This window comes from Colletotrichum jinshuiense, chromosome 10 (assembly GCF_051148585.1).
Source record: "Colletotrichum jinshuiense chromosome 10, complete sequence".
Taxonomy (NCBI): Eukaryota; Fungi; Ascomycota; class Sordariomycetes; order Glomerellales; family Glomerellaceae; genus Colletotrichum; species Colletotrichum jinshuiense.
Window position 1 is genome coordinate 1,194,702 of NC_139303.1, and position 15,489 is coordinate 1,210,190.

Here is a 15,489-nt window from a genome sequence, read left to right on the forward strand (position 1 = left end):
TTGACAGTCGAGAGACTAGATGAGAAGCGACACAGAACCCCCCTCCCCCCACGCGTCTCATGTGCAGTCGTGGGATGATGAACGATACTTGCTCTGAAATATGAAGCAAGTTGTGACTGATGAGAGTGACGAAGAACAATGGAGCCAAGGGCAATCCCGGCCTTGAAACAATGCGCGCCCCGGCCTCGACATACAGATGTGAAGGTAAGGTATTCATCATAATCCAACGACGATTTCCTACCGTTATTTATACATTTTCGTTCCATTATCCCGTTTCCTTGAACTTAACGTTTTTTTTCAGCGCTCCTCCTACAGCTTGGGGACTGTCGCCATTTGGTGTTTGTCGCTACACACCACTGGTACTTCATGATGATTGATATCAATCAGGCATATGGGCCCGTCCAGAGTCATACTAGCACCAAGAAAAGATCGATACAGGCCATCAGGCTGATGGGAGAGCCAAAGTGCCGAGTTGTCGAGAACAGTCTGTGGTTGTTGACTAACCAGAAGCAGCTAGCAGGGTTGTACTCCTCATCGAATGTTTGAACATGCATCGTCCATCTTTCTATGTGCCGGGCCTGTTCACGCAGAAGTGACCGGCAAAATGTGCCGGTCCTGTCCATATAGACTGTCAGTGTAGGAGCGTCCGGACAGGTGGCCGGATTGGGTGACAATCTTGAGTTTGGATACTGGTGTATACATGGAAATACGAGCAGGAGACAGAAAGAAAGAGAGGAAGAGAAGCCCAATGGAAAATTGGGGCCCCAGCTTCGAGATTGGAGACGGTTCTGGTTGTGAAAGATACTAATAATAATCCACGTGCACAGAATAGAGGAAAAACCTCAAGGTTCATTTGGCTTGGCATGCAGCATAGTTTTCAATCTATTCTCAGACGCTGATCTCGCATCGGCAGAGCCCTGTTGAATCACTCGGAGTTTGGCATCTGCCACCGCCGATCAACCCCACCGCTAAGTTTAACTTGCTGCTTATCCAACTCCCGCTCTCTACCCTGTTATATGCGCCCTAAAGCATTTGCAGGCACGCGGGGGACAAAAGACCTCGGTCGGCAAACTTGCGATCTTCCCCGTTCGCCAACTCCAACAAAAGTAAGCACAAGACTTTCACAAAAACGTAACAAGTGCTTTACGAATTTTCAGAAGATTCGTTTACTTCGTTTTGGTTTTGTAGTGGTGCTTTCAACAACGCTTGAAAACCTGGCGGTATTTTTGTCCCTGCGTGGCGGGCCGTTGGATGACGAGCGATTGAGAAATACTATCAGTACTGCCGACGCCCTAGGAAACAAAAGGTTGACAGAGCATGCAAGCCCAGCAGAATATTGACGACAAGTTTTTACAGCACCTCTCAGCATAATAAACTTTGGTTCTGGACAGCCGTCTATTCGGAGCAGATGTCGGTTACGTACAGTCACGGTAGTTTTGCGTCGTCAGGGCACGACAGCAAGGGAGCAAGCATGAACTGAAAACCCAATGAAATGATCATCCCGACGCCTTGCCAATTTTTATGAATCCGATAACCTCCAGTGGCCTAGTCTCCTAATACACTAAAAGCAACCTGGGTATTGATCCACCTTAGACCTTGATGGCATTGTCAAGAGCCTTCTGCTTCTTCTCAGTCCGCTTCTGGGCCTTCGCACCCATAATGCCACCACCCCACTGCTTTCTCGCGTTCTCAGTCTTCTCAAGGTAGCCGTCCTTGATGGCGGAGACAAGCTTGGAAAGCTCGTTCTTGTCCTCGGAGCGGACCTCGGTGAGGGCCAGGACAGCGGCAGTCTGTAACACGTCAGTATTTAAACAAAAAACTGAATACTGCCAGCAATGCAAAGTTGCCCACGTACCTTCTTGTGGACCACGGTGCCGAGACGGGCCTTGCCCTTGATAATGGCGAAGGGAACACCCATCTTGCGGCAGAGAGCGGGAAGGAAAATAACCAGCTCAATGGGGTCAACGTCGTTGGGAATGAGGACGAGAGAGGCCTTCTTGTTCTCAATCAAGCCGACAACGTGGTTCAGACCATACTTGACAGTGTAAGGCTTCTTGCTGACATCCTCCTTCTTCTTGCCCTCCTTAATGGCAGTGGCCTCCTTGACGAGACGCTCCTTCTTCTCGGCCTTGGTCTCAGGGCGGTACTTGTTGAGGAGCTTGAAAGCCTGGGCGGCAGTGTTGCGATCCAGGACGTGTTGGAACTGGGCGATCGCAGGGGGGACCTTGAGGCGCATGCTCAAGATCTTCTTCTGGCGCTGAAGGCGCACATACTCCGGCCACTTCACCATGCGGGCCAAGTTGCGACGAGGCTGGATGTCCTGGCCGATGCCGAAGTTGCGGGGCTTACGCTCGAGAAGGGGGTTCTATGTCGATCGTCAGCCTCATTGGCGCTGCGCGAGGAGTGGAAGTTGAGACGGTACTGACCTTGGGAGCCTTCTTGGAGCCAGCCTTTCCCTGAGGGAAAGGGGCGGGAGCCACCTTCTTACCGGACTTGGGAGGCTGTCATTGAGAAAGAAAGACATCAGCGAGTTGTTCCAATCAACTTGTGTCTTCCTTGAACTCTAAAGAGGAGGACGGTGAATCCATTCAGAATGAATTACCGTCCCCTCCAGCCAAATCATCATCATCACCCTGTCCCAGCACGCGAACATGCTGAGAGCTGATGGGCGGATGGAAAATCCTCAGCGCGCAAGAGCATCGCTGGGCGTTGGCCTCGAGGGCAAACGAATTGGTAGACGTTCAATGTGTACTCACCATTTTGTCGGTTGTCGTGATGCTGCCTTTGGGGGGGATGGATGGGGGACTGCACAACTGCGAGGACAACGAGTTTGGGCGGGACAAGAAAAGACTCTTTTCGGCCTGTGGGCAGAGGGAAAAAAATTAGGGCTACTGGTTAGTGGGTCTCCGATAAGCTTCCGTGCCATCGCTATCTTCACGTGATCCATCATATTCCCCCGTCCCATAAGGGTATCCTTACATAAGCTCAGTTGTTGATGAAAACTACTCACCTAGGTAAGATACGTCGAAGATGTTGTGCCCACTGCACTCAATAGACCATTACGCTCCCAGGTACGTACAGAAGCACCTCAGCACCTCAAGAGTTTTTATTCTCTTTATTTTATTTTTATTTCCTTCAAAAACAGCCCCACACCCCGCCAATCTTGTCTCGCCACAAACTCATCCATCCAATCCTCATTGCTTATGACACACGACATTCAATATCTCACCTGACCCACGCCTTTAATACCACTTTCTCTGGTTCCAAGTAAACCTGTTTATTGGTCTTTTGAGTCAATCCAAGGCCAGCTTCGAGTGTTGGCCGCCAGCCAAGTTTCTGAACCCCCAGTCGGCATTCATCCCTCTGTTTTCTCGTACGCGCTGTCGTAGGGATATCGTTTCATAGCTTACCGGTTTGACCGAGGCGATATTCCTTTCCTAGGGGTTCGAACAAAGACTCTTGTCATACATTTCATCTATTTTTCGGTCTCGTCTTACCCTCTTTTCCGAAGACAGCAAGCATTTCATCCATACTCATTGTCGTCTTTATATCACTGCCGTCACCCTCGCCCACCGTCGGCGTTGTAACCCTCAGCATGGCTCCTGTGTTATGTGCAAAATGCAAGACAGAGCGTGCTCTCGTCAAGCGACCTAAGAACCACCAAAAGCTGTGCAAGTCCTGCTTCATTTCAGTGTTTGAGGAAGAAGTTCATCACACTATCGTCTCCTCGGCGATCTTTTCCCCGGGAGAGAAAGTCGCTATTGGTGCGTCTGGTGGCAAGGACTCGACCGTGTTAGCATGCGTCCTCAAAGTTCTCAACGAACGATACCACTACGGCCTGGATCTTGTGCTTCTTAGCATCGACGAAGGAATCAAGGGCTACAGGGACGACTCGTTAGAGACGGTGAAGAGAAACGCCCTTCAGTACGATATGCGGCTGACGGTAGTTGGGTATGACGAATTATACGGTTGGACCATGGACCAAGTTGTGCAAACCATTGGAAAGAAGGGCAACTGCACATACTGTGGCGTATTCCGCCGACAGGCACTCGACCGTGGCGCAAAGATGTTGGGTATCAAACACCTTGTCACCGGCCACAACGCTGATGATGTTGCTGAAACTATCCTCATGAACCTTTTAAGAGGAGATCTGCCTCGCCTTGGCCGGAGTACAAGCATCGTTACTGGAGACGACACCAGCGATGTCAAGCGCAGCAAGCCTCTCAAGTACTCCTACGAGAAGGAGATCGTGTTATATGCCCATCATAAGAAGCTCGATTACTTCAGTACCGAATGCATATACAGCCCTGAAGCCTTCAGAGGGACCGCTCGCACTCTGATCAAGAATCTCGAGCGGGTGCGACCCAGCGCTATCCTAGACATCGTCCGGAGTGGCGAGGATATGGCTCGGCTTGTTGCTGGTGGACCTAACAGCACCTGCGCTTGCAAGGGAACTGCTGCCCGTGCTGTTGACGAGGACTATGTTACTAGCTGTGGTTCGCAGCAAGGCAAGGGTTCAGCGGGGGAAATCGCTCAGTTGAATGAAGCCTTGAGCCAAGCAACGCTCGATGGAGACCTGGAGACAGACTTCACCAGCGCGACAACAGAGAAGGCCGAGCATGCAACAAAGACCCGATTTAGGCCATTGAGATCCGGTCGAAACCAGGCAACCCCCGGCGCTCCGCTCCAGAAGTTGGGCAAATGTGAGAGGTGTGGTTATATGTCAAGCCAAGCCATCTGCCAAGCGTGTTTGCTGGTAGACGGACTTAATAAAAACAAGCCAGAGATTCGGATATAGACCTAGAGTCAGCTTTCCATTTCAAAAGATGTCGAAAATCCAAAGAGAGCCTTGATGATTTGCATGACCACTTCTTCGCCTTATTCATGAGTTTCATAGCCTTCTGCCACATGCTTGGTCTGTAGAGGAGCTGGTACTGAGCCTCGGGATGGTTCGGAAAATCGGGTTCAATGGTTGACTGGAATCAACGAGAGAGAAAATGCATATTTCTCAAGTAGAATACATGTTTCGGGTGACCGCCATCCACTACGAGATGCGCTTCTCTAACTGTGCAAACTGGTTAGTCCTGGTTATGGATTACTTCTCCGTGCAAACCTACTCTCCAAGGGTTGTTCAGCTCGAAACCGGGGGGCGCCTCGGCATTATCAATTTGCCCTCGCAGATCGCCCGTCAGTCTGCGGTCTCGGTCCATCACTGTTGGACGATTAGGTTAGCTATAGATCGAAAAACGGCGGCGAAATGGGCTAATCGAAGGTGCGTACTTTGCTAAGACAAGAAGTCGAGTCAGTATTATGGATAAAATGGAAGTTCGCATCGAGAGCACTTACCCGATCCCACTGATCCAAACCCCAGCGAGGCTTCTTTCCACCGTTCTGGATGCCCTTAATCACAGCCAATCCGGTACCAGTGATACCAAACATCTAGATTGACGTTAGTTTTCATTGTGGTAGCCGTGTCGGTGTCGTGTGGACGCAATGATATGTATAAGGGTAGCTCTTACGGCAACCATGATTCCGTATGGAATCAGCGTCTCGAATGGTACGGGCATTGTGGCGGACAGCCGTGCGGCCAAGCGTGGTTAATTGAGTGTCTGTATGTGTCGAATTCTGCAGGACGAACAAGGACGACAGCTTGCAGTCGTCGTTTGTCGGCAAACAGGTGTTGTTGAGCTCCGGGTTACCAAGATTGTAGCGCCAATTGAGCCAGGTGATGGCGCTGCCTTCCAGAGAGCAAGGCAGATCCGCCGAGTCGTCGAACTGGGTCTTGCACAGTCACGTGATCAAAAGTCCAGTTGCCAATTCCCATTGCATCCGGTTTGATTGGCCTGATTGCTTCAGTGGCTCGTGCGGCATGCAAATAGGTTTTGATTGGCCTACGCACTTAATCTTACTGGGCGAGGATTTTGGACGACTTCATTCCCCAGTTCTCCACCATCAACCAAAAGCCTGCCAAGTCTCGTGCGTTCAGTTTCCCGCATGTTTACAATACAGTACGAAAATCAACAGCCCACTGTACGCGCTGTGGTTTGACACAGCCGTGGAAGCTGCATCCCTTAGCTTGCGCCAGCCAGTGAGTCGGCAGGGTGTCACTCATTTGCGCCTCGAACACGACTTTGAAGCAGCCGCTGGATTTCTTCGGTTCTGCAAAACCATCTCAACAACTTCACAACGCCTTTTTCTCTTCGATTTTCCAAATGAGCATTCGACTAGCACAGAAGCCGTCATATTCTTAGTCACGCGACGTCGTTTACGATCCCACGCGCGCTCGTCGCTCTATATTCAGCATCCGTTCAAGATAAGCTGGATCGCCAAATCCACGCGCCAGTCTGGGTCGACTTCTCGTATTTCATGCTAGCTATGGGCTGCGAACGTCGACTTCTTGTTCTTCGAGGACGGATCCTGAAACAACATCTTTGAATACCAAACAATCTTCGCAAATTCCCGCGGGGTCGGAATATCGTTGGCAACATGGCAAGCGCGCAACTCACCGAGGAGGAACTGCAGCAGAGCGCGGTTCTATCGGAGGAGGACGCCGAATTCGAAGACGCTCCAACAATACTTACAGAAAAAGCATCCCAAAATACCGAAAGCCCGTTGACTAATCCCAATACGCATGATGACGAATTATCGGAAGCGGCTGGTGACGAAGGCGAGGGAAGAGATACAAGTGCTATTGAAGACGATATTGAAATGGCCGAGAACCCAAACGAGCATAGCGAACTTTCCGAGGAGGAATCCCTAGACGATGATTTGGACCGCAACTCTGACGAGGATATGGATCAGCATTTGGGACAAGATGATGGAGATGAGGCTTCAGGAGGTGCGCGCAGTCGCAGCAGCAGCTTGTTGGATGATGTTGAAGAGGATGAGGTAGAAGGTGTCGGCGCCGTCAAAATCAGACCGGGTGAGACTGACGATGAGGAGATCGAAGAGCCTGAGAGTGGGCATTCGGACTCCCAGAGCGATTCTGGCAATGAATCCGACGAAGACGCGGCTTGGGATGAGGTCGCAGCGGAGGATGAAGATGACGAAGATGGATCAGAGGACGCGGCACCGAACACATGCATGTTTTGCAAGCAAGATGAAGAGCACGACCCAGCTGAGGACTTCGAGGAATACTTGACCTGCGTCGAATGTGGCGAGAACTGTAAGTGAACCGGACCCACAAACAGAGTAGTATGGCACAAGAAGCTAAAGCATCTAGCACACCAACATTGCGCTCGAGAGGCTGGCGCTATCCGGAATTCAAGTAGTATGTCACCCCTCCTGGTTATAGTATGTGTTTTTGCTCTAACTTGTTGCCAAAGCTGCCTCCCAGTGGAAATGCCTTGACTGTGTAACTGCAGAAGATGCGCTAGGCGACGAAGCTCCTGGCAATGCTGCTCAGAAGCATGAGCACAAGCGCGAGCCAGAACTCGATCCTGAACTCGATCCTGAACTGTCCCCATCCTCTCGGAGATCAACAGCATCCCAGGTTGCGCGAGATTTGCTTCCTCTCCCAAGAAACGCTATTAAACCCGAATCTCATTCGGGGTTCAATCAACTTTTAATGGATGTCGATCCTACGGATGGTTCCCGCGTTCTTCGTAAGCGTAAGACATCATCTGTTGAGGCGGACGATATCGTCATGTCGCTTCGCAAACGCCGGAGAAATACCTCCAAGGATCGGGAATCCAGTCATGGTGCAGAGACATCGCAAGATGGACTGAACGGTAACAGAGAAAAGGATCCAAGGCGCAAATTGCGTCTCAATCACCCCCGGAAACTCCAAGCCGTTATGATAACCCGACGGCCTCGCTCCACTATCATCAAGATGCGCGTGAAGCCCTCGTCTCTACGTCGAATCTTGTCCAGGAAGTCTACGTCAAACCGGAAAAGAGCAGAAAGGGCAGAAGCTGCTGCATCGTCCCATAGTGTGCTAGAAGTAGCCGCAACCGCGTCGCTCACCTCATCGGATTATTCACACCCGTTCTACTCCTTCTTCGACCGGGAGGCCGATGAACTAAAAACCAAGCCATACGGCGGAATTCTCAGCGAAGCCGAGGCAGATACGTCAAGAACATTGCCCGCCAACGACGATCGACGGCGATTCGATGAGGCCAAACAGAAAGCAGAAGAGGTATGGCGAGCTCGCCTCCATAGTGTCCAACTCAATTTAGGAACGCCTGCCAAGAGGACCAAGAAGAATTCCGGGCCGGCAAGCCAGATCGAGTGCATCGATTTCGGAGGTTGGGAGATCGACACGTGGTATGCTGCTCCATATCCAGAGGAGTACAGCCGCAATCGGACCCTCTACATCTGCGAATTCTGTTTGAAATACATGAACTCGGATTATGTTGCCTGGCGTCACAAACTTAAGTGCCCCGCCAAACATCCACCGGGCGATGAGATATACCGTCACGGATCCGTCTCTGTCTTTGAGGTTGACGGCCGGAAGAACCCGGTCTATTGCCAAAATCTTTGTCTCCTTGCGAAGCTATTCCTAGGATCCAAGACGCTCTACTACGATGTCGAGCCATTTCTCTTTTATGTCTTATGCGAGTACGACGCCCTCGGGTATCACTTTGTTGGCTATTTTTCGAAGGAGAAAAGAGCCAGCAGCCAGAATAACGTCTCGTGCATTCTTACCTTACCCATACATCAACGAAAAGGCTACGGCAACCTCCTGATAGACTTTTCATACCTCCTCACGCGCGTGGAGCGGAAAACCGGATCACCTGAAAAGCCATTGTCCGACATGGGTCTGGTCTCTTACCGCAACTATTGGAGATTGGTGCTCTGCCAATATCTGCTGGACCATGTCACAGAAGACAAGTCCACATCCCCGGGTCTAAGTATCCGGCAAATGTCTGACGATACCGGATTGACTCCCGACGACGTTATCTCTGCCCTCGAAGGTCTCAGATGCCTCGTGCGCGATCCGTATACGGAGTTGTATGCTTTTCGCGTTGACTTAGCATATTGCACTGAATACATTTCAAAGTGGGAGGCTAAGAATTACGTCAAATTGAATCCAGACGCTCTCACTTGGACGCCATACGTTATGGGACGAGGCAATGCCACCAACTTCGAACTGGGGCCTGCAATTAGCGCAATCGCACCGCGAGAAGAGGACGACAGCCATAAACCTACGCAGGAAACACTCTCGGCCGCTTCTCACCGAGAATTGGTTATCAACAGCTTTCCGACCAAGGGCGTTGATGATAAACCTATCGTCCCTAAAGGTGCTTCATTTACCAGCATAGACGGAGTTGATGCAAACGCCAATGGCTCGAAGATAGATACGGACATTTATGAGTCAACGGAATCACATCATGATGGCCTCTTGAACGATGAGAGTGGCCAAGAACATGTTCATGACGAGGTTTCTCGGCCAAGCGAGCCAGCTCAGCCGACTGCTGAGCAGCCAGTTGGAGATGATTGGGTCATCATGTATAAGAATGTGCCTCCATCCAGGTTTGAGGTGTACCCGCTTCCTGGTGGCCGTCGTTCTGATCGGCCACGGCCAAGTGTCCCTCGGCCATCCGTGCCACGGAGCACGAGCAACAGCTCACGGCCACGGCGGTCCGTCGGCAGCAACTCAAGACGACCGACATCAAGCCGACCTAAGAGCAAGGGCTCGTCGTCATCATCGCGGAGGAAGACCGGTGGCACGGGTCGTGGTCCAGGCCGATGGCCTAAAGGCACCAAGAAAAGCGACTATGGCAATGCCGATAGTGGACCTGGTCTCCCCCCGGCTTGGCTCAGAGAAAAGGCACGCCTTGCGGGTCTTGGGGCAATCAAGGGCCAAGAAGCTGAAGGATCGAAATCCGAGAGCAAGGAGACGATTGATGTGGTTCGGGTGCAATTTCTAGACAAAGCGCAGGTGGCCATGAGCGGAAAGGAGGCCGGCGACGAATATAGTGGTCATGGGGATGTCGACGGCCACGCAAAGGACGAGTGAGTGTCACACAGCCGATACCCCCGTCCTGTTATTCATTGCGGTGTAAGAGACGACCTGTTCTATGGTGTATGTAGTTAATGCAGAAGCGACACGTATATTTCATAATCAAAGCACCTCTCACGGCCGATATTTTAGGCCCCTGCCGATTTCTTCGGACACCAATTTTTTTATGAGGGAACAATGAAACTTAATGAATAGCAGTGGTCGAAGCGTAACCAACTGATGTGGTCGGCCCCGTCTGTTCCACTGTCAGATGCGGCAAGGTGCTTCTATTTGGCCCAGAATGACGAATCTAGAGTTTCGACGGTCAATGGTAGTTGCCTCAGGCTTCAGCTGAAGGCCATGGTCATTAAGTTTACGATAAGCTAGCGGTGAAGAGGCCCAAGGGCTACATCGTTTTATGAGGCGGATGATTCATGTTCACTAAACTGAGCTGTCGCTCTCGGAGATGTTGGAATGGTTGACTTTGAGGTTGTTGTGCATGTTGTGATAAACCATCTGCTCGGACAATGTTGGAGCACACGGCACCGTAAATCATATAATGGATATTGGCGGCTGGACAGATAAGGTTACCAATGGTAAAATGGACACTCGCACTGCTCATAGGGTAGGAAGGCCTCTGCGTGACAGTGTCGCTGGTCGACTAATGAGGCTTGATCTGGGCTGTGAAGCCGGGAGGCCAGTCGGTGACCGACTAATGGCCGGTCTTGGTCCGACCTCCCTCATTGCCATCAACGTTTTCCAGCCACCCCACAGGTCTAGGCCACCTATCTACAGGGCATGTACACGCACCCTGCGGGTATCATAGATCCAGCTCAGTCGCCCTCACCAGAACGTTCATCTCGATGCGACACAGCACAGCACAGGACATACCTGCTTGCTACTATACCTTGCATCTCGATGTTAAATCGCTGAGCCCACACGATTAGTGTACAGGTACTTCCAGGTTGTGCTCCTTGCGCGTCTACAGCCTATCCCACTTCTGTCACGGCCATGGCCGATGTTCCCGACTAATATGCAGTTTCCAGGTTTCCTACTCAAGAACAACCAACTCCAAGGTTCTTGGGACGCACTTAAGCAGCTTATGTAGAGCTTGGTTTACACAAGTAACCAATTACAATACGACTTTGTTCTAATGCGGTCGGTACGTTTCGGCATTAAATGTATTGTCTGCCAAAGCATATGTCTATGCTACCCCCGCCCAAATGTAGCAACGCGCGGACTGCCTACCGCAGTACTTTGCGCCGCACCTGGTGTGTGAAGGGCTTCTGGTGTGGCTGGAGGTACCTACCCTACGCCGCTGCTTCGCTTCAATCACCACATACTATACGGATACATACAGGCCTTTTCCATTGCTCCAGCGTCCCGTGCCCCAAGGTAGAGAGAGCCACGTTGTGACCCCGAGTCTCCGTCTCCGCCCGCCAAGTCGCATTACGCATCCCCCTCCGCCGCACCTGAGCGGCGCAACACTCAACATTCCCGCCTAATGCCAGTGCCAGCACCAGTGCCTGCCTGCCACCTGCCCGGTTTTTGCCTCAACCTGCTGTCTTGTGCTTGCTGCCTTAGCATATTTTGCCCTTCACCTCCAAACACCAAATTCCTAAACTTCGACTCTCAATCGGCGTCCCTCATCGAAAAGCGCCTGTCGCCTATCCAATAGTCACCCGCCTTTGTTGCTGCATCCCTTCCGTCGTTATTCGGCTTCCGTCCAATTGCAATTACTGGCGAAGTCGGCCTTTGCGATCCATACCCACCCTCTTCCTACCTTACCTCCAAGGTACCCTTGGCCTGCGAACGCTCAGTACCCAGCCGCCCTTTCGATTCGTGGGACCAAGCTGTCGTCACAACCGCCCCTCCCACCTCCAACCAACCTTCGCCTTCTTCCATCATCGTCTTGTCCGGTCGCAGCGCATCGATCTTTCCTTTCGGCACTGCTGTCCTCGATTCTTCCTACATTTGCTCGTCGCATCAGCACTCGCCTGCGTTGGGCCCAAGCGCTCTGTCGCCCAATCGCACCTGGCCTGCTTCGTCATTTCCTCTGTCCAGCGCATCCGGCAGCCCACTTTCCTCGAAACAACATCCAACGTCCTGTCATACCTCGTATCGCGTGCCAATCCATCTCTCTTTCGTACAGCAAACACCCTTCTGTCTTCCACCTAACGACGACATACCGCCGCCAACATGTCCAAGGTAATGCGGAGCGTAAAAAACGTGACCAAGGGTTACTCCAGTGTCCAGGTCAAGGTCCGAGAAGGTGCGTGGCTCTCCTCGGTGGTCCCCTCTTCTGTTCACTGCCCCGTTACTAAACGATGCTCCTCCAGCAACCAGCAATGACCCATGGGGTCCCACGGGAACTCAGATGAGCGAGATCGCTCAGCTCACATACAATACGTAGGTTTCCTCTCCCCGAACGAACCAGGCCACATGCTGAGCGATGAGCGTAGATCGACCGAATTCTATGAGATCATGGATATGCTCGACAAGCGATTGAACGACAAGGGAAAAAACTGGAGACACGTTTTGAAAGCCTTGAAAGTGCTGGACTACTGTCTGCATGAGGGTTCCGAACTCGTAGTTACGTGGGCGAGGCAGAGTATTTACATTATCAAAACCTTGCGCGAGTTTCAGTACATCGACGAAGATGGCAGAGATGTTGGCCAGAACGGTAGCTCCCCCACCCCCCACACGAAGCCAGCCGCTGTGTTGTTTTACTGATGACCTAGTAGTTCGTGTCGCGGCCAAAGAACTTACAGCACTGATATTGGACGAGGAGAGGCTACGAGCCGAGAGAAGCGATCGCAAGTCGTGGAAGTCTCGTGTCACAGGCCTTGAAGAGTACGCACCACAAAACACCGGCCCTACTCAGCCGCGCCCCCGCAGGCGTCTTACCAACGAAGACGACGCCGAGTACAGACTTGCCATCGAAGCTAGCAAGCATCAAGAGGAAGAGGATCGCCGAAACCGAGCGAGCCGCGCTGCCAACGAAGCTGAAGATGACGACCTGGCCAAGGCCATCAAGCTTAGCAAGGAGGAAGACGAACGACGCCGGAGAGAGATGGAAGACAACAACGCTTCGCTACTCTTCGATGACACTCCCGTTCAAACAACGCAACCGCAGTACACTGGCTTCAACCAAGGCTACCAGCAAGGAAGTGCCGTTGACTTCTTTGCCAACCCTATCGATCAAAGCCAGCTTCAGTCTCAACCCACCGGCTTCATGCCCAATGCGTATACGGGATATCAACAGCCGCAAGCTACTGGCTTCCCTAATGGCTATGGTGGCGGCGGTTTTGGGATGCAGCAGAACATAGCCATAGACCCTTACGGGCAGCAACAAGGCTTGCAGGGCTTCCAACCGCAGCCGACGGGCTATAACCCTTATGCCCAATCACAGGTCCAGAGTCCCGCTCCCCAGGAGCCCGTTGCGCAGCCAGGGAGCAATAATCCCTGGTCAACGGGCTCGATGAAGCAGACTCATCCAATGAATCCCATGCAGACAGGTTCTAACAACCCGTTCGCCTCCTCATTTGGTCGTCCGCAGCCGCAGACCCAATCTTCCATGCCCGCTCTCAGCAGTCTTCCCGAGCAGAAGACGCTCTCCACCTTTAACCAACCCCAAGTCCCGCCCAACCAAGTTATGAATACTTTTGGTACTCCACAGAAGGAGCTCACAGAGCATGAAGCCAAACTGAACGCTCTGCTTGCCGGGGGGGATGGCATGGATACTTTTGGCAACACCGGTCAGACACGTATCCCCGCACAGCACACGGCACCTGGGACGTTTGTTAACAGCGCGGGCGCGGGGGCCAACCGCCTTACGGCCGAGGCGACTGGGAACAATCCTTTTCTCCGATCGCAATTCACAGGCATGCCTAACATGTCATATGGAGGGGCTCAAATGCCAGCTGCGACAGGTCCCGCGGGTATCAATGGTAGCAACAATCCGTTTGCGGCGTCGAGGCCGCAACAGCAAAACAGCCAGACACACGACCTCATTCAGTTTTAGCTTTTGTTTCACGGGGAAGGCGTGTCTGTTCAATGTTGACAACTTATGATAAGCGTCACCAGAGCAGACAATAGTTGGCGCGATGACCAAAACGGTTTTTTTATACTAGAGATTGGGGAAAGGGCGATTGCTCTTGCGGTGCGGTCACATACCCGTCAGAGGAGACTCAAAACTTGTTCCTGTTCATAGTTGGCTGGCGGTTTGTTCCCTTTTTATTTACATCCATATTTTTTTTCAAGCTTTTCTTTTTTCGTTCTTCCCCCAATATTTGCACAGCTTGCGCATGGTGCTCTCAATGGGCCGATCGTTATTTCCAAGTCTCATCCAGTATGTCAAAAGCGGATGTTTGAACATGTTTGTGTAGAAGTACGACACTGCCAAACACTGAAGATACTTCGTAGACCGGGCTCCACGAGCAGTATTGCATTGTGCATTTAGAGGTACGGACTGTATTCGGTAGGTGACGATAATGTACTATTCTGGTGCCCGGGTTATAAGTTGGAGAGTGCGGCTAGGTCGTTTTACCGTTGACGTGGTTCGTATTAGAGAGTATGGGAAAGAGAAAATAGTCATTTTTGCCGTGATTAAGGGCGATGTAGACGTGGTTATGGGCTCTTCTCGTCGCGTCAGTGTTCTTATCTAGGACATCAGAAAACCAATGCGAAGACGAGAAAACATGAGACAATAAAGAGAATACGCAACACGAATGAGCAGGAAGGAAAGAAACAGGAAGATTTCATATTCAGGTTGTCCGTGTATATGCAGGGGTTTATTTTTTTCTATTTAACTCACTGGTATATTTCACCCATCGTACCTACCTAGGCAGTATACTCCTTAAGGTCGGCTGACTTGGCGTGACGCAGCAAGGCATTCTCATTGCTGCAGGTCGTCTCTATGATTGGCCGTTTGGAGAAGCACTCTTACTAATCTTTACAGTTGGATGCTACAAGCGCCTTTGCCTGCCTCTGCCTGTCTCTGCCTGGGCAGGCGCCCAGCTATCTTATTGGTCGTGCGTTTGAGCTCTCCCATTTGGACAAATCAGAGACTGTTCCAATCCTCAGGCACCAACCGCCGGATGCTACCTAGATTCGAGCCCACGGGAGCTTCCACCTTTCCTTACCTAAGCTACCTACCTAGCCTGAACACCTTGGAGGGAAGCCCAGCAAGAGACCAAGGTAAGTAGCAGTTTACCTGCCCGACCTCACCAGCGCGCCAGCCTACTTAAAGTAACCAACCTTTCGTATCGGCACGCGAGACAAACCTTCAAACCACTTTCGACATCATTGCAGCACTCCTCCACGTCCAGTGGAATTTCGCTGCTATTCTGTCGTTGTCGACGCCTGTTTATCTGTCTGCGCCGTTCGGCCAACTTTTTTTTTAATTTTTTTACTGCCCCTTTTGTACTGTTCTCCAGCCAGGCAGCGCGCATCCCTTCCAACCCTCCCCCCAGCCACTTTTTTCTCCACGTATCTTTCCGTTCCTTTGCGCGGCACCAAGGGGAAAAAAAAACTCGACCACGGGT

General features: G+C 51.6%; 5 protein-coding genes across 5 annotated transcripts; 3 read left to right on the forward strand and 2 right to left on the reverse strand.

Annotated features, from left to right (window-relative positions):
* Positions 1-1,589: 1,589 nt before the first annotated feature.
* Positions 1,590-2,759, reverse strand: EsH8_X_000286 (60S ribosomal protein eL8; the record flags this gene model as incomplete). The annotated part of the gene is made up of 4 exons (XM_083274374.1): positions 1,590-1,790; positions 1,856-2,365; positions 2,427-2,501; positions 2,757-2,759. The coding sequence occupies 4 exons, from the start codon at positions 2,757-2,759 to the stop codon at positions 1,590-1,592; spliced, it is 789 nt and encodes a 262-aa protein (XP_083119766.1).
* An 836-nt stretch (positions 2,760-3,595) lies between these two features.
* On the forward strand, positions 3,596-4,798 carry EsH8_X_000287 (uncharacterized protein; the record flags this gene model as incomplete). The annotated part of the gene is made up of 1 exon (XM_083274375.1): positions 3,596-4,798. The coding sequence occupies one exon, from the start codon at positions 3,596-3,598 to the stop codon at positions 4,796-4,798; it is 1,203 nt and encodes a 400-aa protein (XP_083119767.1).
* A 246-nt stretch (positions 4,799-5,044) lies between these two features.
* Positions 5,045-5,567, reverse strand: EsH8_X_000288 (NADH dehydrogenase [ubiquinone] 1 alpha subcomplex subunit 1; the record flags this gene model as incomplete). The annotated part of the gene is made up of 4 exons (XM_083274376.1): positions 5,045-5,065; positions 5,118-5,212; positions 5,343-5,439; positions 5,520-5,567. The coding sequence occupies 4 exons, from the start codon at positions 5,565-5,567 to the stop codon at positions 5,045-5,047; spliced, it is 261 nt and encodes an 86-aa protein (XP_083119768.1).
* Positions 5,568-6,486: 919 nt separating this feature from the next.
* EsH8_X_000289 (uncharacterized protein) lies at positions 6,487-9,961 on the forward strand (the record flags this gene model as incomplete). Its single annotated transcript, XM_083274377.1, has 3 exons — positions 6,487-7,165; positions 7,223-7,270; positions 7,326-9,961. The coding sequence occupies 3 exons, from the start codon at positions 6,487-6,489 to the stop codon at positions 9,959-9,961; spliced, it is 3,363 nt and encodes a 1,120-aa protein (XP_083119769.1).
* Positions 9,962-12,142: 2,181 nt separating this feature from the next.
* Positions 12,143-13,967, forward strand: EsH8_X_000290 (ENTH domain-containing protein; the record flags this gene model as incomplete). Its single annotated transcript, XM_083274378.1, has 4 exons — positions 12,143-12,215; positions 12,283-12,352; positions 12,406-12,626; positions 12,688-13,967. The coding sequence occupies 4 exons, from the start codon at positions 12,143-12,145 to the stop codon at positions 13,965-13,967; spliced, it is 1,644 nt and encodes a 547-aa protein (XP_083119770.1).
* Between the last annotated feature and the right edge of the window lie 1,522 nt (positions 13,968-15,489).